The 20,911-nt window shown below is 47.6% G+C and overlaps 5 protein-coding genes across 7 annotated transcripts; 2 read left to right on the top strand and 3 right to left on the bottom strand.

Moving 5' to 3' along the window:
- The first annotated feature begins 597 nt into the window (after positions 1-597).
- On the top strand, positions 598-2,407 carry LOC147201685 (regulator of G protein signaling 9-binding protein). Its single transcript, XM_086117755.1, has 4 exons — positions 598-793; positions 1,031-1,243; positions 1,312-1,463; positions 1,544-2,407. Exons 1-4 carry the CDS (start codon positions 601-603, stop codon positions 1,697-1,699), a joined length of 714 nt encoding a protein of 237 aa, XP_085973881.1. The 5' UTR covers positions 598-600; the 3' UTR covers positions 1,700-2,407.
- On the bottom strand, positions 2,401-5,007 carry LOC147201684 (ubiquitin-conjugating enzyme E2 C-like). The gene is made up of 7 exons (XM_086117757.1): positions 4,858-5,007; positions 3,889-4,009; positions 3,695-3,722; positions 3,068-3,154; positions 2,796-3,000; positions 2,658-2,717; positions 2,401-2,547 (listed from the first exon to the last, which is right to left on the bottom strand). The coding sequence occupies exons 2-7, from the start codon at positions 3,993-3,995 to the stop codon at positions 2,510-2,512; spliced, it is 525 nt and encodes a 174-aa protein (XP_085973883.1). The 5' UTR covers positions 3,996-4,009; positions 4,858-5,007; the 3' UTR covers positions 2,401-2,509.
- Positions 5,008-5,307: 300 nt separating this feature from the next.
- On the bottom strand, positions 5,308-11,440 carry LOC147201682 (deoxynucleotidyltransferase terminal-interacting protein 1-like). The gene is made up of 13 exons (XM_086117179.1): positions 11,172-11,440; positions 11,002-11,072; positions 10,268-10,364; positions 10,101-10,199; positions 9,858-9,917; positions 9,715-9,771; positions 8,909-8,967; positions 8,779-8,821; positions 8,458-8,516; positions 8,299-8,359; positions 8,134-8,205; positions 8,002-8,057; positions 5,308-7,933 (listed from the first exon to the last, which is right to left on the bottom strand). Exons 1-13 carry the CDS (start codon positions 11,223-11,225, stop codon positions 7,825-7,827), a joined length of 897 nt encoding a protein of 298 aa, XP_085973305.1. The 5' UTR covers positions 11,226-11,440; the 3' UTR covers positions 5,308-7,824.
- Positions 5,888-7,245, top strand: polr2j (RNA polymerase II subunit J). Its single transcript, XM_086117180.1, has 3 exons — positions 5,888-6,030; positions 6,231-6,339; positions 7,048-7,245. The coding sequence occupies exons 1-3, from the start codon at positions 5,888-5,890 to the stop codon at positions 7,147-7,149; spliced, it is 354 nt and encodes a 117-aa protein (XP_085973306.1). The 3' UTR covers positions 7,150-7,245.
- Positions 11,441-11,775: 335 nt separating the features above from the next.
- pcif1 (phosphorylated CTD interacting factor 1) lies at positions 11,776-20,600 on the bottom strand. 3 transcript variants are annotated; one of them, XM_086117175.1, is made up of 16 exons: positions 20,495-20,583; positions 18,562-18,754; positions 18,149-18,273; positions 17,889-18,014; positions 17,668-17,813; positions 17,313-17,467; positions 17,046-17,193; positions 16,877-16,960; positions 16,707-16,806; positions 15,736-15,895; positions 15,103-15,287; positions 14,471-14,557; positions 14,212-14,396; positions 14,040-14,133; positions 13,623-13,798; positions 11,776-13,412 (listed from the first exon to the last, which is right to left on the bottom strand). In XM_086117175.1, the coding sequence occupies exons 2-16, from the start codon at positions 18,683-18,685 to the stop codon at positions 13,094-13,096; spliced, it is 2,214 nt and encodes a 737-aa protein (XP_085973301.1). In that variant the 5' UTR covers positions 18,686-18,754; positions 20,495-20,583; the 3' UTR covers positions 11,776-13,093. The 3 variants fall into 3 exon arrangements, with proteins under 3 accessions (XP_085973301.1, XP_085973300.1, XP_085973299.1); XM_086117174.1 differs by having other exon boundaries at positions 17,668-18,014; positions 18,562-18,717; positions 20,495-20,600; XM_086117173.1 differs by having other exon boundaries at positions 17,668-18,014.
- Between the last annotated feature and the right edge of the window lie 311 nt (positions 20,601-20,911).

Genomic DNA, 20,911 nt, shown 5'->3' with positions numbered 1-20,911 from the left:
AAACCTTGACTCTTTTGAAACAGATGGCTTTTTTCTTTTCAGTATCGTTACATAAAGAGCGTGTTTGTTGTCCAAGACACAAAGAGGACCCCGCCGCTCAACCGCACCCGAAGTAATTGCTTTGTTTTGTTTTACCCAATGTAGAAGTCACACCGATCACATTCGCTTTTCATGTTACAAAGTGATGATACGATCACAACTATCACATTGATTCGTGATACCTTACCAGACTGAAATGCGATAAATTCTCCCATTAAAGCTATCCCATGAAACCTTTCTTTTTTTCTGGTGCGAAACGTCACTGACGGGCCGAGAAGGTTCATCGGTATTGATGTGGTCAGTGACAATCCAGGTGATGCACGAAAACTCGCTTCCATCAGGCTCTTAGTCCGTGAATTTTTCCAAGTTTGCCGTCATTTTCCAGAAAACGACCATCCGTTGGTAACGGATTGACCTCTCCGTTTTGCTGCCTTGGCAAACACACCGCGATCTTGAAATCATTTCATTTTGACTTTGGGCATTGTGTGCCACCATGGCAAATGGCCAGGTTCTTACCACCTTTCCGCTGATGTCGATTGGGCGCAGGGGTCGGAGGTCATCATGAGCGAGCGGCACGATGGTGGCGAGCGCGCCCAGGAGAGGCTGGCGCGGGTCACTTCCTGTTTCCAGACGTTGGTGCGCCTCACTTCGTGTTTCCAGCAGTTGGCGGTGTCACTGGGAAGCTCAGCCGACTGCGCCTTCCTAAGGCGGGAGATTGCACACGTCAGGGCGCTCGCCACAAACGTCGCCAACGGTGACACGCACACATACCCTCTCGCATGTACTAACTCACTCTCGCTTGTACCTCTCCCTTGCCAAGTAACTTACTCACTTACTCAGACATATCCTGCTCTCAAACGACCCCCCTCTCACTCTAATTCATTCAGTTGCTCGCACATGACGCTCTCACACGCCCTGACTTAAGCACTCATATTTGAATGCTTGACTTTGACTGATGCCCCAAGTTTTTTGTTTTGTTTTTTGGGTGGAGGCCTGTCCTGCCATCTCACGCATCTCCTGTCCAACTGCAACTCGGGCCCGGCGGGTCCTGACTCTTCAGCAGAGCGACGAGAGCTGGAGCGCGTGTGGGTCCACTTCCTGTCCGCCATGGAGAACTTCCTGCGGGACTTGCGCAGGTTTAGCGACCTGATTGTGCGCTTCCCACTGGGCCAGCAAAAGGACCGCCGCTCATTGATCAACACAGGTCGGCACAGCCTGCCCACCCGGGGTGATTGGTGGACCGATAATGACGTCACCTGTTGCTTCCTTCAGGCTGTCTGGACGGCGTGGTGGGCGTGGCCACGAGGGCCGCCTCGGTTCGGACACCTTGGTTGGCCTCCGACGTGGACGACCTCTACCAGGGCTCGGGTCTTCAGGAACACCTTAATAGCCTGGAAGCGATGATGAGCGACATGCAGCTCAAGGTGAACACACGCTCACGGATGCACGCACAAACATTCCGGCTCACGTTTCCTCTGATGGAAAGGCGACGTGTTCCCGTTAGGTTCCTGTAGCATTCTGGTCAGTGGAGGCCACGCAGCCGACGTGCGGCGAAATCACGGACGAGGCAGAAGAAGGCCTGGAAGAGGCGTCCGTCGAGGAGTCATCCGTCTGCTGCCGGCCATCGACACGCTCGGGCCTCGGCTGCGCCTGGTCATAGCTGTCAATTTTCAAATTGACGGTTGTTTTGATCGAACAGGCTTTGGAATCTTCACACTATCGTAACCTCTGGTGCGCCCTAGGTTGAAATTGTGCGTCAGGACAACAGAGCTGTGGTTAGAATGTGACGTGGGCCAATTTTTTCCCAACCAATGTGCCGTGAGACATCAGCTGATGTTACGCCCGAAATGATCCAATGTCACTTATTTGAATGAAAGATTATGTGCTCTCCCGCAGAAAAAATTGGGTGCATTTATCCATACAATTTTTGTAACAGGTAGAATGATGAAATGCTAAATTTTGGTTTTCATAATTCAAATTGTGCAATTATTGTCTACTAAGGAACTGCAAATAGTTTAATTGGGTTATTAGAAGTTGGAGAGGGGCATGTGGGGGGGCCACGCTCCACCTCTTGCGAGGTAAAGTGTGTCATTTCCGCTACGTTGTTTTTGGTGCGTTATCCGGTGGGCCAGCGTGGGAAGGCCGCCTTTGACAAATGGAAGAGAGCAAATGGTGAAAAATCCAGCAAGATATCAGACGCCAATACTAAGGACGTGATGACAATTCCCCCCCCTTCAAGACCAATGTCACCAAAAAGAGTTGGAATAAAGGAACAAATTTGGTATTTTACTGTTCCAATCACACAAAAGTGAATTTCGTGTGTCCTCCAAAAAGAGAAATGTTGAAAAGACAAGCAATGTGTTAAATTAAAAACTTTATTGATTGAATGAAAGGCAAACAGACATACAACAAAAATACTTTACAAACACAAAAACACGCACAGATTTAAAAAAAAAAAAGTGGAGCAGGTTCACAAGTGGAACGTTGAGTGCAGATGAGCTTTGTAAGCTGAAAGCAGAGGATGGGGGCTGTTAGATGTGAAATTCCCTTCACCCTTGCGTCTCGCAAAAAAAAATAAAGTTGAGCAAATACAACGCCCCCTTGTTTGTGCAACCCACCTTCTTGATTTGGCCATAGCGCAGCGGCTGCGGCGTTAAGCGGACTCTCATTGTTGGGCTCTGGAAGGAAAAGCCAAGAGGATGCGGGTGAGCGCGCAACAAGAAGCGGGCACGGAGGCCGGGCCAAGCGAGCGTTACCTCCCAACAGGCTTTGGATTGACAGCAGGACGGCACGCACATCCAGCAGCGCCGACCACTTGTCCTTGAGGATGTCCAGGCAGATGAAGCCTTGCTCATCCACATTAGGATGGAAACACGGCGACAGGAAGCGCACGCGCGGCGCCTGGTACGGGTATCCGGCTGGGAAGTCGAGCGACAGCTTGTAGCGCAGACCCTCATACACCTGCGGCATCACAGCCGTCAGCCATTTGTTTGAGCGCCCACGCCGGCGGCTGCTCGCCAAACCCTACCGTGTCGCGGGCGCCGTCAATGGTTCCCACCCATTTGAAGAGGTTGTCAGACTCGGGGAAGGCCGAGATTCCCTTGTCCCCCGCCATCTGCACGCAAACAAGCAAACCACTTCAAGTTTAATCACCGGCTAATGTATTGTAATTAGAATCAGGTACAGACAAAAAATTAAAATGAGTCACTTTAAAAAAGCTGATCAATTGTATTTTCCGAGCATTTGATTGATAACACTATCCCTGTCAACAACGTGGAGAAAAATCTGCAAAAAACAATGGTCAATTTTATGGAGGAAGGTGAAATGTTTGAATGTCGTTATCTTGGTTTTATGTTACATTACAAAAAAGGCAAACAAAGGCTGATGTGAGCAGAGTTAATATCAGACAAGTAATCGGTTGAGCCCTAATTGTTTTTGTATTTTTTTTTTCAATAAAAAGTAACTTATGAAATTGCTATGAGCTTCTTTTTTTTTTTTTAATTACAAATTGTATGAACAAACATTGTTCACCAATGCGATCAAAGGCGACAGCGATTGTTGAACGCAATGGCGCACATATGACATCTGTTCCACACTGCCTCGTGTGGTGTGGTGGTTAAACTGCAATAAAGCATGACATGAAAAGTGCACTCACCATCAACGTCATCAGCTCCTGTTGGAGCCTGCAAAACAGAATCAACATCATGTTTATCTTTTAATCAGGAGTGCATTTTTGAAAAGTCATTCCTCACACAATGGACTGCCAATGACTCATGTTCATGCTTTCATTAGCTGGAGCCAATAATGGCACAAATTAGACAAGATGAACAATTACACCGCCGTACACACCGTTTGGTGACCGATCCTTTGGTAGTGTTGCCACCAGCTTCGTTGCCCTTCATGGCGGCAGCAGCGCCTCCAGCTGAGGCAGCCGGGTCCAAGTTCTGAGAGGCCATCGGTCAGCTCTGAGCTGCACATAAACAAAAATCCAGCATGTGGCTTGGACAAGGCAACTTTCTAAAAGCCCAACTTGAAATGTGGAAATGTAATAGCAAATCTAGAGGTTCAACTAACACTTATTTGAATAAGTGACTATGACTGTTGATTATTTTCCAATGAATCGGATTTTTAAAAAATCGCTTCCCGTAATTTTTTGAAAAACAGGACATGATTTCAAAGTAATAGTGTAGAAAATGTAATGGCTCAATGACTGGCTTGGTCTGGAACATAAGTGTGAAAATCAGCTGATTGTTTTCCAAGGCTTATTTGGAAAAATCGCCCAAAGATGGCCAATCTGCTTTCATGGAGGACGACAGACTGCTGAGGGGATGAAACCGGAGGATTTGAAGTTAGGGGTTCAAAACGACTTCATCAAATTAGTTTAATTCCTCCAATGAATTCCTTGATCAATCCAATCAAGTACTGAATGAAATGGATTAAGTGTGGCACCTCGAGAATGAAATCGTATTTTATAGGTCAAAGGAGAAAGCCTAAGATTAAAGGCCAAACTTCAAGTCCCACTTTGAAATGTTAAAACATTGAATTTGGCGAAGTCTTCTTGAAGGTCATCATGACAGGCGATTTGGAAACGTTAGCCCCGCGAATCGGAGTACACAAACGCCCAGATCAACGCGTCGCTCCTCAACCTTCGAACGAGTGGGACGACTTCACGTCGAGGATTGTGTTGGCTTCAAGAAACGTTTGTCGTTAGCTAACTCAGCTAAGCGAGTCAAGCTAGCGCCTAGTTTGTTTGCGTTCAACATCATGGTTCACATGCTGTGACTCCAATCCGGCGCTTGCTTAGTTTGTCGAACTCACCGTGGCGTCTGTCGATGAACTTGCGTCAAGCCAAAAGGCGAAAGAAAAGCGAAAAAATACGTAAGGCTGCCACTTGCCCAACACAGTGCCGCTCCCGATTTAAACGGACGACAATTGACGCGCTGAGCCAATCGGCGGCCGAGTTTCAAACCCAGACGTCTCTTTTTTTTTGCTAGCCAATGTCAGCGCCTGCTTCAAGGGGCGGACGTTGCGATTGGACAAGAAACACCCGAAGTACATGAAACCGAACCTTGAATAACATCATCTTCAAAAGTCAAGTCAAGTCAACTGTATTTATAGAGCACTTTCAAACAGCCATCGCTGCATACAAAGTGCTGTACATGGAGCAATTTAACATATACAATAAACAGTAAAACAAATCGGTAATAAAGACGGTAGAACGCACCAAACAGTAAAACGAAGAACAAATCTAAGTCATGCTGAGTCGAATGCCAAAAGGAAGAATTCACAACTTTATTCTTAGAATATATAGTATTTAAATGAGAGACTGTACCTCCAACGGTGCTGTAAAACATTTACATGGGAGCTGAGTTGAGCAAAAACAGGATAGAAAACACGCTGACAAAAAATATGAGATATTGTCAAAAATGTCATATCTTTCAGTGAAAAATGGCTCCCATTGCAAATAAGGACAACGTCTGTGTCCTATTTCAGATACACAAGTCAAAAATTTCCTGTCAGTCGTCCCACTTTAATTGTAAAAACAACTATGGCATTATTTCCAATCTCCAAATTACTGTACCAAGAAAACCCCAAAGCAACAAAAACATTCATGGTGTGCGCTTGTCACTTTTTACTACAAAGTGACAAGCGTATTTTCTATGTTGTCCTTCTATGCTCCGTCATGCTGTACTCGTCCGTATTTCTTAATTAAAAGATAGGGTGTTGGTTTCCCCGTTTTCTGAAGTTGCGCTCCAATCCATCGAGGGGTGCTACGCAGACGGAAGCGTCAATTGGCGGAAAAGTCGTACTTCCGCCGGCTCGGCTCACCAGCTTGTCAGACGTAAAGATGAACGCGCCTCCCGCATTCGAGTCGTTCTTGTTGTTCGAGGGCGAGAAGAAGATAACCATCACCAAGGACACTAAAGTACCCAACTCATGTCTATTCACGCTCAACAAGGAGGACCACACGCTGGGCAACATCATACGAGCGTAAGAAGCCCGCTAACTTACTAACCGAGCGACGTCGCGCCGTGGAGCACCCGGTGGTACGCCTTAGTGATCATAGACAAAAACCTCACGGCAAATCACCACATTCAAGTGTCGTAACAACTCCGATTCCATTTGTTGTTGTTTTAACGATGACCTCAGTGGGAATGACGCTCACTCGCTTTTGTTCTTTCGCGAGCCAGGCAGCTGCTAAAGGATCCTCAGGTTCTCTTCGCCGGATACAAAGTTCCTCATCCCCTGGAGCACAAGATCGTCATCAGGGTGCAGACAACGCCTGACTACAGTCCACAAGTAATATGCAAAATGCACCAACCCACACGCCTGCTGGAACGGGAACGGGCGCACACTCGCCGTCGTCTAATGTACCACGTAGAATGTAACTTGCATGACGGGACGTAAAGTAACTAAGACGTCGTTATTAAGTGGGCCAAAATGGAATGCATTAATTTCGACGCGTTGTTTTCGGGCTCTACGGTGAAAATGTCACCATCGCTTGTGCCAAGAAGCTTGGGAGGAGTGCAACATGCACACTTAAAAACGCGATTGTAAATGTACTCTTAGGTCCATCTCAGTACTACGCAAAAATTACTCTGCTTCATCTGAACTGGTTGCTACCTAATCGTAGGGGGCACAAAAAGAAAAGAAACACTCATGCGCTCTTCCAATCACACCTAGGGACAATTTAGAGTGTTTAATCAACCGACTATGCATGTTTTTTGGGACTGTGGGAGAAAACCGGAGTATCTGGAGAAACCCCACACAGGCACAGGGAGAACAGGCAAACTCCACACAAAGGCCGGAGCTGGATTCAAACTCGCAACCCCTCCTCTGTGAGGCACTTGTGCTACTCAGTTGCTCACCGTTCAACAGTCATCCTGGTATAAAACATTCCGTGATGCGGCAACTTAAGATGTCTACCTTCAGCCACCAGGGGCAAATAAAGTTGCACACCGTACTCAATAACCATTGAACGGCTTGCCTGATGCTTCTGTGTGGCAGGAAGCCTTCACCAACGCCATCACTGATCTAATCAGCGAGCTCTCCCTGCTGGAGGAACGCTTCCGGGTAGCCATCAAAGACAAACAGGAAGGCATCGAGTGACCCCGTCCAGCCTTCCATCGTGATGTCACTTCCACCTCGTCTTGTAAATAATCGCCATTTGTGTTGCAAAGTCAAATAAAGATGTCCTTTTGGTAACTTCACAATCATTTCTTTTGAGAAGCATGATGATGTTAGATATGATGCGGTTTGTCGTTTCCATGCAAATACGAGCTGATCTGTCAAGGTGACGCCATTTGGGGAAATCGTTTCTCAAGGAGCCCCGTAGCCCTCTTTTGACAGGCCTGTTATTTGACGTCACAATTTTTTTTTTTTTTAAATACACGAGTGTGCTTAAGACCCCCACCCCACGCATCATCAAATCATGTTCTTGGAGTGGAAGGACAACATCAGTAGGGGGCGCCAGTGCCCTATGGAGCTGCTTTTGCCAACAGCCAATTGAAGCAAGGAAGGCAGGACAATACACTAGGCGTATTTGTGGTTTGCCTGCACATTTTGTGGCGTGCAAATATATTAGCCACAACAGCAGTGTTGAGCGTAGGAAAAAAAAAAAAACGAACTGATTTGGGGGCTTTTCGGAGGGGAACGGGCTGGAGTGGATTCATTGCATTCTTTTACATACCACAAGAGGGAGCCCAAGCCCCACCCTTTGAGAAGCACAACTTCTTGCCATTTAGTCTTTTTTTTTGTTTTGTTTTTAATACACTTGGAGGACCTTCAGAGTTCTGTGTCCCTTTGCGCCTCCATGGCCCTCTGCATCTTCTCCACCATCCACAGAGGAACAGAGAACGGCTTCATCTCGTCCATCTTCACGTCCGGGGAGTCCCTGTGCACACACTCGGCATGAGGCGTGTCCACATTACAGTGACGACAGAGCATGACGCTGCCACTCACTTGTAATCGTCGCCGCGCGCCAGATCCTGGACATCCTCCTCGATTAGCAGGTAGGCCTGAGCGATCAAGTACACGCGCGCACAGTCAGTGTTTGTGGTCACCGCGGTGGTAGCCGCTGTCGTTGGGCCTCACCATCTTTCCGCCCGTCGCCCTCATGTGATGATGCTCGGCCAGCCACTGCTTGTCCTTTGTGTCCGCCGCGTACTGACAAGCACACGCGCAACGTGTTACAACAAACACGCACATCCCAACACTGGCATCCAGGCTTTGTGTGTGTGTGTGTGTGTGTGTGTTTACCTTAAAGAGGTCAGCATGTTTGATATAAATTCGCCCTCTGGTCCCGCCCATCCCCAAGGCCCTGTGACAATAAAATGAAGGCTTTTTAAAACCTTACCTTTTGGCTTTTAAAACACTATTTAATTCTGGTCATAGATGTGGGGAGGGGTGCTACCTTACTTGTTAGCTCTGGAGCCCAAAACAAACGTGCTGCTTTCATTCAATCTGGACGGCTCCCACTACATGTCACAAACAACACAATCGTTACCGGTATTCGTAATGATGGTGAGAATGGTAACAGCGGGGAGCCATTTAGGGAAAGAAATGTCTTTTGTAAATTTTTATGCCGATTAGAAATTATAATTGCTCCGATAACTCAAAAACTGGATCCATTTTGTATTCCGCACCCGAAAATGCATTAAAACGGCTGTCAGACCTAACTCAACAAAAATAGTCTTCCCCAGCGTAACAGCTCAAAGCAAATATGTGTTAGCATGTCACCTTGGGTCCTTCCTTTTTGACGGCTTCACACTTCACCTTCACGCTGACAACACACACATTAAAAAAAAAAACTTTTCACTATGTCCGTTTAGTCTTCATCAAGATCATCCTCATGTGCTGCGATACTCACTGAGCGGAGACGTTCAAAGATCGGTCAGACGCCACGGCGCCGCTCACGCGGTTCTTTCTCTGAGGACGGCAACAACGCGCACACACACCGAGAGACACGCGGAAAATTCCAACATCAGTATCTGTGTGACTAAAACACACACACACACACGCGACATGAAAAAACACACAACAGCACACGTGAGGTCGCGACGCAACCACATGACTATTTGGCGGGTCGAGTGCAGTGCCATGACAAAGGATTTGCCCTCTTCTCAAGTTTTTATTTATTCTTTTTTTAAAAGCATAGTTACTTGGGGTGTGAATTTCTCAAACAATAGACAATTGCACACACCTCCTTTTCCCCCTTTGGGCTCATCCCGTTAGGGGTGGCCACAGCATGTCTTCCTTTTTATTCAAAATCTCACTTCTGCATCTTCTCCTCTAACAACAATTGCCCTAATGTCTTCCCTCATGACAGTCAAACATGGTGCTGGTGATTGAGTGCGACAGGCTAGGTCTGCTTTACACAACCAGGACCTGGACGGCTACATGAATATTGCTCTTGAGCTAACATTCTGTGGGAAAATGTGCGGCCATCGGTTGGCGACCTCAAGATGAAGCGCCATCCGGTTCAGCAGAAGGACAACAAATCAAAACAACTTCTGAATGGCTTCTAACAACAAAATATAGGTTCTGGTGTGACCGAGTCCAAGTCCAGATGTGAATTTTGATTGAAATTCTGTGACATCTCCCATCACGCCGGAAAATCATCCAGTGCTGCGGGGGTCGAGTGGCTGAAGATGCAAAATATGCCTCGGAACGTACCTTTTTTGGGACTGGACTTCCTCTTTGGCTGCAGTTTTCTTCAGAACCTCGAGAACGCTGTAGGCACAACACACCAGAACAGGCAAGCAAAAATCAGACTTCAAGATGACTTGGCAAAGATGGTCCCAGTTCATCTATCTTACCTTGATGGTCACCTCGGAACTTGGCTTCTTCACGTCACTTTCGGGAAACAAAACTTTGGCCTGTGGTGGTAACCATGACAATTTCACACACACACACACACACACTGTGCCTCAGTTTCACAGAACACTCGCGGACACACAAACACAAAGGATGACACACAAACGCAATCACACTCAGACAATCAGACACACATACTCGCACGCTCACAAAGCAAGACACACATACACACATTACACTCTTACATGTTCCAGGACATTCCTGCAGGCGTCCTTGATGAGCTGATCCGTGTGCACCTCGTCTCCGACGTTCTCCTTCACGTTGTGTGCCGCCTTCTCAAAAAACTGCACCGATGACAACACAACTCCGTCAGAGACGCGCGGACACGCACACACACATACGCACACCATACCATGTGGTATTTCCTGAACACGGCCATGATGTCATCATTGAAGCTCGGCTGAAGAACCGCCCTCAGGAGGTCCATGGACACCTGCGGGTCTGTGTAACTACACATATACGCGCGCGCACACACACACACACATCAACTATTGGATAATGTCCTTTCCCGCCATTGGAATTGACTTTCCAGTGGCCTTTGAAAACCTCCTATAGGTTTTCGGTCAATATATTTTCCCCAACTAGGCAACATTAAAATTACTGTTACTTTGTACATTTCTGAGGTACTTTCCTGTATTACATATTTTAAAGGAAATCAAAGTGTAGAATTAGACTATGAGTATCTCAATTTGCATATTTTGTTCCTGGTCATGTCTTCTTCCAATGGTCAATTTTATGTATTTATTTATTTGCTTTGGCCGAGTCTAGGCTGGGTTCAAACTGTTCGTGCGGCCGTTTTAAATTCATGATGTTTTGGTATTTGTCGAAGTTTAGAATTAAAAATGTTAACTGAAAACTTTATTTTATTACAAAATAAATTCACGCTTATTACCATAAGCACACACGCGAGTACTTAAAAAATGGTACGGTTGAGTGCCTGTACCGATTCGCAGCTACCAGGAATCGGAACGAACTGGTTCAAATGTGAAAGGGGGGCATCCCGACATGTTCAGCATCACTTCCTCTCTGTAAGTGTGCAAAATTGCAAAGGCAGCTTTCTTTTTCTGTTTGTGTTGCTGTCCTTACCTGACGGCCATGTGTGAGCGTCGTCCTCTCCTGTGGACGTGCCTGTGTTTGATCATCAAGTTCCACGGATTCTGACACGAAACACAAACAGGACGGCACTCGTTACTCGCAAACTGTAGTCGTCAAACGCGCGCATGCACGTCTTAGTTCAGTGTATTTATCCTCCTTACCGTCGGCTGTTGGCTTCCGTCCGGCTGTGTTCGCTTTGTTTGTTTGTCTTCCATCGCAAAACCCTTTCAGCTAACTTGGGGGCTAGGCTAACAAGTTAAAAGCTATTAAAACAACAAAAATTAAAAGCAGCTTCGACCGGGTGTCGTTTTACACCCAATTTGAAGGCACACAGCGACCGCAGACCGTAAATTGGCATTGATTTCTCTGTGCAGTAAGTCACTTGTTACTTTTAGTTCCCGGATTGGATGTAACAGCCCACTTCCGCTTTAGTCAAGTTGGCAGCCGTCATGTATTGTTCGCTTCCGGTGGTTACAAGACAAAGACGGGTGCTTTTGTTAGCAATTCAGCTCATCGGGTTTTCTGATGATTTTACACGACAGCATGCATGAAGTCGTAACAGAACTCACCAAAACGGGGGGAAAAAGTCACGCAGTATTTGCGTAACCACACCAAATCCCTGTGAAGCCAGAAAGATAAAAGAAAATGAAACCCTCCGTCCCTCCAAAATAGTTGGCATAAATAACTTGAGCGCAACAAATTCATGTTCATTCATTTGATTCAAAAGTGAAAGTGATTTGATGGCTGAAAGGAGCACACGTGACAAAGGATGGAATATAACTTTACTGAGAATCAAACTGCATTTTATCTGTAGCGCATTTATATACATTCTCCAGTCCAAAGTTTTGTATTTACAATGTCGCATGTCATTTTTTGCGCTCAGCCAGGCAGGGCCAATAAAAAGAAAAACAAGTCGCTGATTGGCGTCAGTTAGAAAAGAAAAAAGAGGAAAACAAAACAATCACAAAATGGTTAAAAGCTCACAACAAATGGTCACATGCAACTTTTCCCGGGTTTTTTTTGTGAAAACGTAAAAAATATGGACGTCATTGGAGAAATTTTCTCTTTTTTTTTTTACAAGTGGAAAAAGTCTGTAGTCCGATTTGAGCAACAACAAAAAAATCAAAAGCAAAATAATAAAAATAATAATCCAAAGTAAATATTTAAGATTGCAGTTAGTGTCCCACCCCCCCCAAAAAGCAAGGACAATCAGAAAGGGGACGCGACAGAGAGCAACTCAACAGAATGACGGTTTTGCATGATGCTCAGCTTGTCCTAGTGAAAAGAAAACGTTTCATGCAAGCACAGCTGCTACGTGAGGCTTCACCACAAACAAAAGAAACAAAACTTGCTGGACTGACTTCTGGGCACGCACGCATGCATGCGTGCGTGCACACACACACTTTGTACATTTACAATATATAGACTTTTTTTTCTTCTTAATAACACTTTGGTTTAGTTTGGAACAAACTATTGTAAACATTATGATACAGAAACGATGATGACTAAAAAGCATCCATTGAGTTTCACCTTGACTGTACATCATTTACAGGGTGAGCAGGCGCCCAATCAAGTGCTTCCTCGACCCACCGCAGTGTGTATCGTCGCTGGCATTTTGTGCGACATAATGTCCAGCGCTGGTTTATTTTGAATTGAGCCTGGCTTGCTGTTGCCATGCCAACCTCAGGCAGGCAGTCGATTCATTGGAAAATGTCAAAATAAGCAAACAATTCTACGTCAGCAACCATGTCACCGTGTGGCCTCTTTCACGCCGACCACAAAGTTGCGCAATGGGAGAGCAGGGTATTTGAATTGCAAGAGTGAAACGTTGCACGTAGCCGTGGCGGATTCTCTCTTTATGATATTGGTGACAATTTGGGAGATGTGTTCAACTTTACATCTGTGGGTGTGCAAAAGGGGGTTTCAAAATCAAATTGGCCCGTTGACTCAAGTCCAAAAAAGAAAAGTAAAAAAGAAAACGATAGCTGCCTTGTCGACCAATCCCCAAGCGGCCCGGCGTGACATCACAAGCCATTATTGCTGAGAATCAGCACGAGGGACCGCACATGCTCCACTTGCTCCTTTACCCAGTGGCTATCTTGTCCTGCGGACTTCCGCCACCGTTGTTGTTCTTGTCATGGCTTCCGGGCGAGACATGCGCACCGGTCATCCTGTCGGCGCTCTTGTTGAGAGCAGAGGAGTCTCGGTCAGGCGGAGGCGGGTGGGCGGGGCCGGGGGAGGCCAACGGGGGAGCACCGGCGGCAGGGGCGGAGCGCGAGGGCCGGTAAGACGCCGTGAGTTCAGCCAACCGCTCTGGCGTGGGAGCCCATTTGGCGAAGCCCGCCGCATTCTGGAGAAAAAGCACTGCTGTGCCGTGGACCGCCCGGTAGTACATCTCCTCCCTATACACGCACACATGCACACAAAATTCAGATGAACCTTCATGCCCTCCAAAGGAAATGTTGCGACAGTTTTGACATGAATGATTTTAACACTTATTTTCTATACCAGCTCTGCTATTGGCGATATACCCCCCCCCCCCCATCAGAAAAACGTGTAGGGATGTCTCAAACGATTGTAGTAGAAGAAAAGTGTTTGCTTGCGTTTGGTACCTCTTGCAGATGTGCTGACTTCCGGATCGGTACTCGTGTTCGTAGGCGGGTACGCTCATCTGATGACGCAGGAAGCGACTTCCTTCCATGCGGCCAAGGGCCGGCGTTACGGGGTCTCGCCATTCGGGGATGAAGACAATGAAGGACAGCGGCTCGCTGGACTGCTCCAGAAGGTCCTGGGTGGACAACACACTGATAAAAGGCAGGCTAAATGCTAAAAACATTTTCTTCCCATACTTCCACAGGGTATTGACTTGCGCAAGCACAAGTAAAACAACATGCTATGTTTTTAGCATTTGGCCTTCAGGGCGCATGTAATATACTAATGCGCGTTATTCTCAAGGAAATACGGTACATGGCAGAATTTGGTCATTTCTGGCCTCACGCAGCCGTTGCCTCAAATCAAATCAAAGTCACCTCAAAGTGCGTCACCATGGCGTCCATCAGCTCTTCGCAGAACGGCGGGTTGGCTTCAAACGAGCCGCTGACAGGACAGAAGGACAGGAAGGGCCTGCAAACGCGCACACAGTTACTACACATATGTCGTCACGCAACCACGCAGGCGGACGGGTACGCGTGTGCATCTCACCCTCGGGAGCCAAAGTAGCAGTCGGTGTCGGGGAAGGCGGAGCAGAACTGCTTGTAGTAGCAATTGAGCGGCGATGCAAAACACTCGAAGGAAACACCAAATTGCCGATTCAAAGCCTCAAAAACAGACACCGGCAGCGCCCCCTGCAGTCCCGTACCCTCGTTGGCACTGCTGCCGAACATCACCTGCGCACGCACGAAGGCGTCATCCGATCAGTTGTCAGAACAGAGTCTGACTGGTGGGCAGGACATCAGCTGACCTGATATCGCTTGAGCAGGCACCAAACCCTCGACAGGAATTTCTCGAAGCGAGAGTCATCGATGCAGCTGTATCTGTACAGCAGCTCCTACACACACACACACAAAAATACACACACCATACAATGTTAGTGATGCAACTAACTGTAATCGATTAATCAAGGAATCGGATGAAAAAATATTTCCATACCATCATTCCAAAGCAGGACATTATTTCTTCTTATTAACATAAATCGTTGATGGTTTGGTCCATAACATCGGTCAGAAATTTGACAATGCTGATTATTTTCTAAGGTAGCAGAAGTTTGTCAGTATCCTATTTTTGAAAATACACACTGATAACTCTGCTTTCATGAAGCATGACTAAAATTGGAAACCATTTACTGGGGGCAGCCTGAAATTGCAGGATTTGGGCAAGTTTAAGTGTGATAATGTCTCCAAACAATTAATTGAATATCAAAAAAGTTGCCAATTAATTTGATATTAGATTAATTGTCAATGGATCCATTAAAGGTTGCACCTCTTGGTGCAAGTGTGCCAAGTGGGTACCTTGTGTACTTTTACTGAAGAAGGGAGTGACATCAGGACGTGTAGTTGTTTTGGTACTTTTACTCAAGTGTCCTTGAGAACTGACCAGCTTGCTGAAGTGTCCCCTGTTGACTTTGACCATCTCCCCTCGGAATCGCAGACAGGCCACGTCGTTCTCGAAGTGGAGTTCCACGCGTGGGAGCGGGGGCGACGGCCGCGCCAAACGCAACGGGTAACAGTACACCAGGCGGGACGAAGACGGCGACGGGGACGAGGAAGACGAGGACGCATCTTAATACACAACGGATTATATTCATATTACATACATGATATTATAACCCTGACATTTCGTCCAACTAGGGCCAGACCAGCCCAACAAAAAATTGGCCAAATGGGTTTCACCTTGATGTCTTCTAAACATTGACAGCAATCGTACAAAAGGAACACTGGTCTGATTATTTATGATACGAAAATCTATACCATAGCCTTGTATGTGTGGAGGGGATTTTATTATATAAGTGAAATTTGTTGGTGAGATAAATTTTATGAAGGCGTCAGTCAAAACAAAGCAAATCACAACTGAATTTGCACATTGAAAACCTGAATTTACTTGAAAACTGCATGTGAAAAGTCTATATGGATATATGGAAAAGATTTGAATTTGTTTGCATAAAACTGAATTAAAAAAACAGAACCGAACCGAACTTTTAGTGAAGAATGGGTGTGGGTGTGCGTGCACCTGTGGGTGGGTCTTGCAGTAGGCTGAGGTGCGTGTGTTGAAGGCGTCTGCAGTATTCAGACGACAGCTGGTAGATCTTGGAGCAGATTCCTTCCACTGAGTCTTTGGCCACGGCCGTCACGTGAGGACCGCACTGCTGGCGGAGGTGCTCCAGACGGTCCTGTGCCAACGAGGCCGCGCCACTCATCAACAAGTGCATACGGGTGTGCGTACACGCGGTGTTGGGCAGTGGCGGAGTTACTAGTTGAACCAACATTTGTCACAAACACAGAAGCTCATTCTAGATTGTGAGTGTGTGAGCAACAGAGAGGGACAAACACCAGGGCAGAAAAAAGAAAACAGAAAATCGATGGCGTTGGGCAGAATCCTTGCGCCTCCAAAATAGTCACTTTTCAGTAGATCTCCCCCAAATGTCATTGTCAAAGAGCGCAGGCCATTTTGAAGACTTTAGATTGGTACAAAAATGTGTCAAAATAACACCCACTCATAATAATATGGATGTGGGAAAATTTTGATTCCGTTTCAGCCCAACAACAGCGATCATAGAGAAGAGAGTGTGGGGGGGGGGGGGGATAGGACAGCAGAGTGAGAAAAGAGAAAAGGAGAAATCGTGAGAGAGAGAGAGAAAAAAGAGAACGTTTCTCGTTCCTGCCGACTGCTGTCAGGCCATTGAATAGACGGTCCTGAAAACCTGCACTCACCCCCACCCACCCATTTTTAATATGATTATATTTATATTTATTTATACACTTTTTGTCTTCTACTTTCTCCCTCTCATCATTTTGCTGCTGTAAATTGGGAATTTCTCCATTGTGAGACAAATGAAGGTTTTCCGATCTTATAAATAGGACGAGAGTCAGAGAGTGAGGAGAGGTGAAAAAAAGGATAAAGGGAAAAAAAGAGAGAAAGGTGAGAAAGACTTTGAAAAGGAAAGACAGAAAGAGAGGGATAAAGAGCAAAAAAGTGCATACCATGTAGTCCTCCTTGCTGGCCGAGTGGTCCCTACGTAACCAGCTCATGGTGTCTTCGGCGTTCCACTTAACCACCTTCCTGCTCTCCGGGCTGGCGTTCCTGTGGTGGAAAGGGGTCGCGCGTTAGCGTGCGAGTGCGGCAACTCCTGGACGGAAGAAGTGTCACGCGCCTGGAGTCGATCATCTTCTTGGCCGCTTCGGCGTACTTGAAGAGAAGCTTGCGGGCCTCCTCCTTGTATTTGATGCGAGACAGCCTGCCGCACAACACAAAGGCCCCCCGGGGGTCATTTTGGACATTTGTCGAGGATGGTCGTCGTCGTTGGGCCAACGCGGAGCAACCTGATTGGGATGTCGTTCATGACCTCTCTGAACATGGACGGCGAGATGACGGGTTCGCAGTCGCTGGGCAACATGGGGTCCAAACCTTTGTCCAGGACCTTCCTCTCAAGCAGCCAGCGGTTGAACGACTCCCGAGGGGGGTCGATGCCTGCCGCCGACGTGCGCATACACAAACACACACGCGTGGGCACAAGAGGCGTCATCTCACAGCAGCGCATGCCACTAAAAGGCCAAAGCAACGCCAGGGCAGTTTGTGATTGTGCGTACCTTCTCTCTGGTGACAGAGCTCATGGTAGTGTTGCCTGAGTTTGGTGACCAGCTGAGCTCTCTGCAACTCAATCTCGGGGTGGGGGGGCAGGTGCTTGGCGGGAGGGTGTTCTCTGATGACGGCATTGGTCTGGATGTCCAGATCCCAGTAGACGCTGTAAAATCATCACAAAATAAACATAAATAAATATCAACCACCACGCATGCATCTATGCGTGGAACATTGACATACGCAATTGTTTGAGTGGTGCTTGGAGTACAAGACAAATACTTTTTGGGGTGGTACCCAGTGTCAAAGGTTTGAGGAGCACCACTTTACGGCCCCTACGGCATCCCGTCCGACATTTTGACTTACATGGCCGGCCTGTAGGGTGCGGGGGCGGGACTTGGTGTGGTAGGAGTAGTCGGCGCCACGACCCCTGCACCTTGTTTGTCATCAGGGGGAGCGCTCCAGGGTTTGGCGCCGGGTGTGCTGGGTGAGATGGGTGTGGTGGGCTCAGCCTGAATGAGACACGCGTGCCATAAGAGGACACCCGTTGTGCTGATGCGTGGCGGGGACAAAAGCACCATGCTTACCTTCGCCCGTTTCAGGCTGTTGGGGCCGGCCACCTGCTCCTCAGAGCTCCGCCTCTTCCTCTGGCCGTTGCCAAGGTTACCGTCGGCGCCCTCTGCTGGAGCGGCATTCAGGCCTAAAGGATCCGACTGCACACAGACAGACAGAGATATAAACACACGTATGTTGAGGCGCGCGCATTGAACAACTTTTTTTTTTAAAGCTCGGAACATCCACTATTTGCCGCTGGCTCAGGTTGATGAGCTGCGCCTCGGCCACTCACAATGACGTCATGCTGGCCCAACACTGGCACCTCCCACAGGCTCTGGTTGGTAAACCTGTTGAAGTAGTAAGGACGGTTCTCCCGCCGAGACCAACACTTGGACCACCCCGCCTGGATCAGCTCATCTGCGAGGGCACGGGTGGCAGACGGGTGAGACACTTGTACAGGGAGGCCAAACGGCTAACACAAAGAGACTGTGTCTCTGTGGCTGACAGTAAGAGACAGAATTATGAAAGACGAACAGTCGAGACACGCAAAAAGACAGCTGAGAGTGAGACAGGCAGACAGCTGATGAAAAGACACTGATAGTGGGAAAGGCAAGTGAGACAGACAGACATACTGGTGATGGAGGCAGGTAGCGATAAAGAGATGCGAGATGGAGAGAGCGAGACAGGCGACAGACGGGGGGGCACCTGGCAGTTCAGGCGGTTTGGCGGTGGAAGGCGAGAGAGGCGGGCCATGTGAAGTAGCAGAGGCGCTGGGTGAATGCACCATGGCCGCCTCCCCCTTCAGCGATGCCTGGCTCTCATTGGACATCTCGGCTGCTCGTCACAAGCACATTGATCGACCTGATCCCACAACAAAGACAACACCATCAAACTGATCCTGATGGCAGAGAAAAACAAAACAATGAGGGTTTGATCCTTATTCATAACTTAACATACAGTGGTGCCTTGTGATATGAATGAGCCGACTTATTTGTAGTATGGCTCTTCCGGTTTTGTCCCGCCGAATCCGATCAAACACGAGTAAGATCAGTCAATACCGATCACAGTTCCAATTTTAGAGTTGCTTCCTATTAACTGATTAATCTATCAATTTTTTTCCCGGTATATTATATATATATATGTATATATATACACACACACACACACAGGTTATAAGACAAATCAAGAATCGTACGTGGTAAGTGGAATGATTTGATTCAGTTCGAGTCAGTGGGACTACGATTGGGCTTGGTACAGATACTGTATCACTTTTGTCATGTTTATTACTATGTGACAACATGTAAAAGGGTTCCAAAGCCCAAACTATTCTAGTTAATTTAATTCAAAGGAACAGCAAATGATCAGCCAAAAACTGATTTCTACCTGGCGCTACGCTCTCATAATTACGAGTTGATACATATCTCGACTAATGGGAGTGCAATATAATTCAAGGACGGGACAAAAGTACCCATTCGGTTGAATCAAAAACGATTTTCATCAGTTTGTGTTACACCCCTCCCACTTTGCATACGTTTTGTTCATCTAGGTATGCATATTTTGTGTTTGCGTTTTACACTTGTGGTTTTGGCTTCTTGAAGCCTGACTGTGTAACCAAGACGAACAATGATCAACATTTTTCTGACATTTGTACGGATCAAACCAGGAACTGAAGCATAATATGTGTTTTTGCATTTAACATTTCAAATGTCTCCGGTTTTAGAAATTGAAAAATTCGATTCGTTCATTAAATCGATATAAGTCATCTTTGGTAGTTGCGGGCCTGAACACGAAAAGGAACGGTCCGCTGTAGACTGCAGGCTGTGCACACATCAGGTACGCTTTTATTTTGATTTTGTTTTGATTTAAACACGAGTGTACGTGTGTGTGTGTGTTATGATACTGGGGTACGTGGAGGAGTGCACATTGGACTTTTGTTGCCTCGCGTTCATATCGAAAGGACGATGTGCATGACAAGACGGGTCAAGGCGAAAGAGAAAACCGCCATTAGCCGCCAGCTGAGCTTCGGGTGGCGGCAACTGCACTAACAGCAGCAGCAACATATCCGAACGCTCGGTCAGAACGGGTCAGAACCATCGCAACGAAAATGTACAGCCACGACCGACGACCGCGCGAATTGCAAAGGCCGAGCGAAGAGGTTCGCTCAATTGTTGTTTTCCTTGCCCGGCCACAGAAAGGAGCGCCATGGTTACACGCATGCGCAGTGCGGCGCCTATTGCCAAACAAGGAGGAGGAGGAAAACGACGAGCAGGAGGGAAGCGAGCCAAACAGGCGAACGACGAAAGGCGGGGAGGACGACAAAAGGCGCGGGCCGCCCGCCCGTCCGGAAACTAGATTCTCCGCCCGCCGAGCGAGACGCGCGCAGCTCGGGCATGGCGGCATGAATTGGGCCGGCTGCCATCTTGTCCGTCGGGAACCGCTGCCGTTTGGGCGCCACTCGTACTCAGACAAGATGGCGGACACGCCCCTGCCACAGCTTTGCGCGTCCTGCGCACTGTTTCGAACCCTTACTGCCCACTGGGCGAACGCGCGAGCCCTTGCTGCGGCTCATTTCAAAGCCGGAAGGTTTCGACGCGCTCTTGTGGAGTCGGAGCGGCTCCAGCGCGCCGTTTTGCCTTACCTGGACTCTTTGAACGGCTTCGAGTCGTGGGCTCTGCCTCTCTATTCGGGGTCCTCCGCTCCGCTCCCTCCCCGCCAGCTCAGACATCTTTACAGGGGAGAGAAAAGAGCGACTGCGCAAGCGCGCGCACTGCCACGCTTCCGGGTCGTCTCTGTCACGCCGCAGCCGCCATGTCTAGCAGGTCGAAGACGCGCCTGTTTTGCAAGACGGCTTTCATTTCTCTCGCAGACATTTTAAAATTAAAGGTGAAGATAGAGTTATTTTTTCCCGCAAATGAAGAAAAACAACAATGTCCCCTCCATCGTGGTTCTTACCCCCTCCCCCCAACAAGTGAAATATAGTGGACCCTCGCAATCCACGTTGAATAGGGACAGGGTCCAACCCGAACGCCTGTTATAACTGTATTGAGAAAAAGAA

Source organism: Hippocampus guttulatus, chromosome 8 (genome assembly GCF_054856545.1).
Source record: "Hippocampus guttulatus isolate MCC_2025c chromosome 8, RoL_Hgut_1.0, whole genome shotgun sequence".
In the NCBI taxonomy this organism is placed as follows: domain Eukaryota; kingdom Metazoa; phylum Chordata; class Actinopteri; order Syngnathiformes; family Syngnathidae; genus Hippocampus; species Hippocampus guttulatus.
Note: the sequence above shows the minus strand (reverse complement) of the source record. Positions and strands in the feature narration are given on the sequence as shown.

Coding starts and splice junctions, on each gene's coding strand:
- LOC147201685 (XM_086117755.1), top strand. CDS start 601: ATGAGCGAGCGGCACGATGGTGGCGAGCGCGCCCAGGAGAGGCTGGCG. Junction 1,244..1,311: donor CCGCTCATTGATCAACACAG/GTCGGCACAGCC, acceptor TGCTTCCTTCAG/GCTGTCTGGACGGCGTGGTG. Junction 1,464..1,543: donor TGAGCGACATGCAGCTCAAG/GTGAACACACGC, acceptor TGTTCCCGTTAG/GTTCCTGTAGCATTCTGGTC.
- LOC147201684 (XM_086117757.1), bottom strand. CDS start 3,995: ATGGCCTCTCAGAACTTGGACCCGGCTGCCTCAGCTGGAGGCGCTGCT. Junction 2,718..2,795: donor AATCCAAAGCCTGTTGGGAG/GTAACGCTCGCT, acceptor TTTTCCTTCCAG/AGCCCAACAATGAGAGTCCG. Junction 2,548..2,657: donor GCTATGGCCAAATCAAGAAG/GTGGGTTGCACA, acceptor CTCTGCTTTCAG/CTTACAAAGCTCATCTGCAC.
- polr2j (XM_086117180.1), top strand. CDS start 5,888: ATGAACGCGCCTCCCGCATTCGAGTCGTTCTTGTTGTTCGAGGGCGAG. Junction 6,031..6,230: donor CTGGGCAACATCATACGAGC/GTAAGAAGCCCG, acceptor TTCGCGAGCCAG/GCAGCTGCTAAAGGATCCTC. Junction 6,340..7,047: donor CGCCTGACTACAGTCCACAA/GTAATATGCAAA, acceptor TCTGTGTGGCAG/GAAGCCTTCACCAACGCCAT.
- LOC147201682 (XM_086117179.1), bottom strand. CDS start 11,225: ATGGAAGACAAACAAACAAAGCGAACACAGCCGGACGGAAGCCAACAG. Junction 8,206..8,298: donor AACATGCTGACCTCTTTAAG/GTAAACACACAC, acceptor TGTGCTTGTCAG/TACGCGGCGGACACAAAGGA. Junction 7,934..8,001: donor GCGCGCGGCGACGATTACAA/GTGAGTGGCAGC, acceptor GTGTGTGCACAG/GGACTCCCCGGACGTGAAGA.
- pcif1 (XM_086117174.1), bottom strand. CDS start 18,685: ATGTCCAATGAGAGCCAGGCATCGCTGAAGGGGGAGGCGGCCATGGTG. Junction 14,397..14,470: donor GCCTGCTCAAGCGATATCAG/GTCAGCTGATGT, acceptor GTGCGTGCGCAG/GTGATGTTCGGCAGCAGTGC. Junction 13,413..13,622: donor AGTCAGCACATCTGCAAGAG/GTACCAAACGCA, acceptor GTGCGTGTATAG/GGAGGAGATGTACTACCGGG.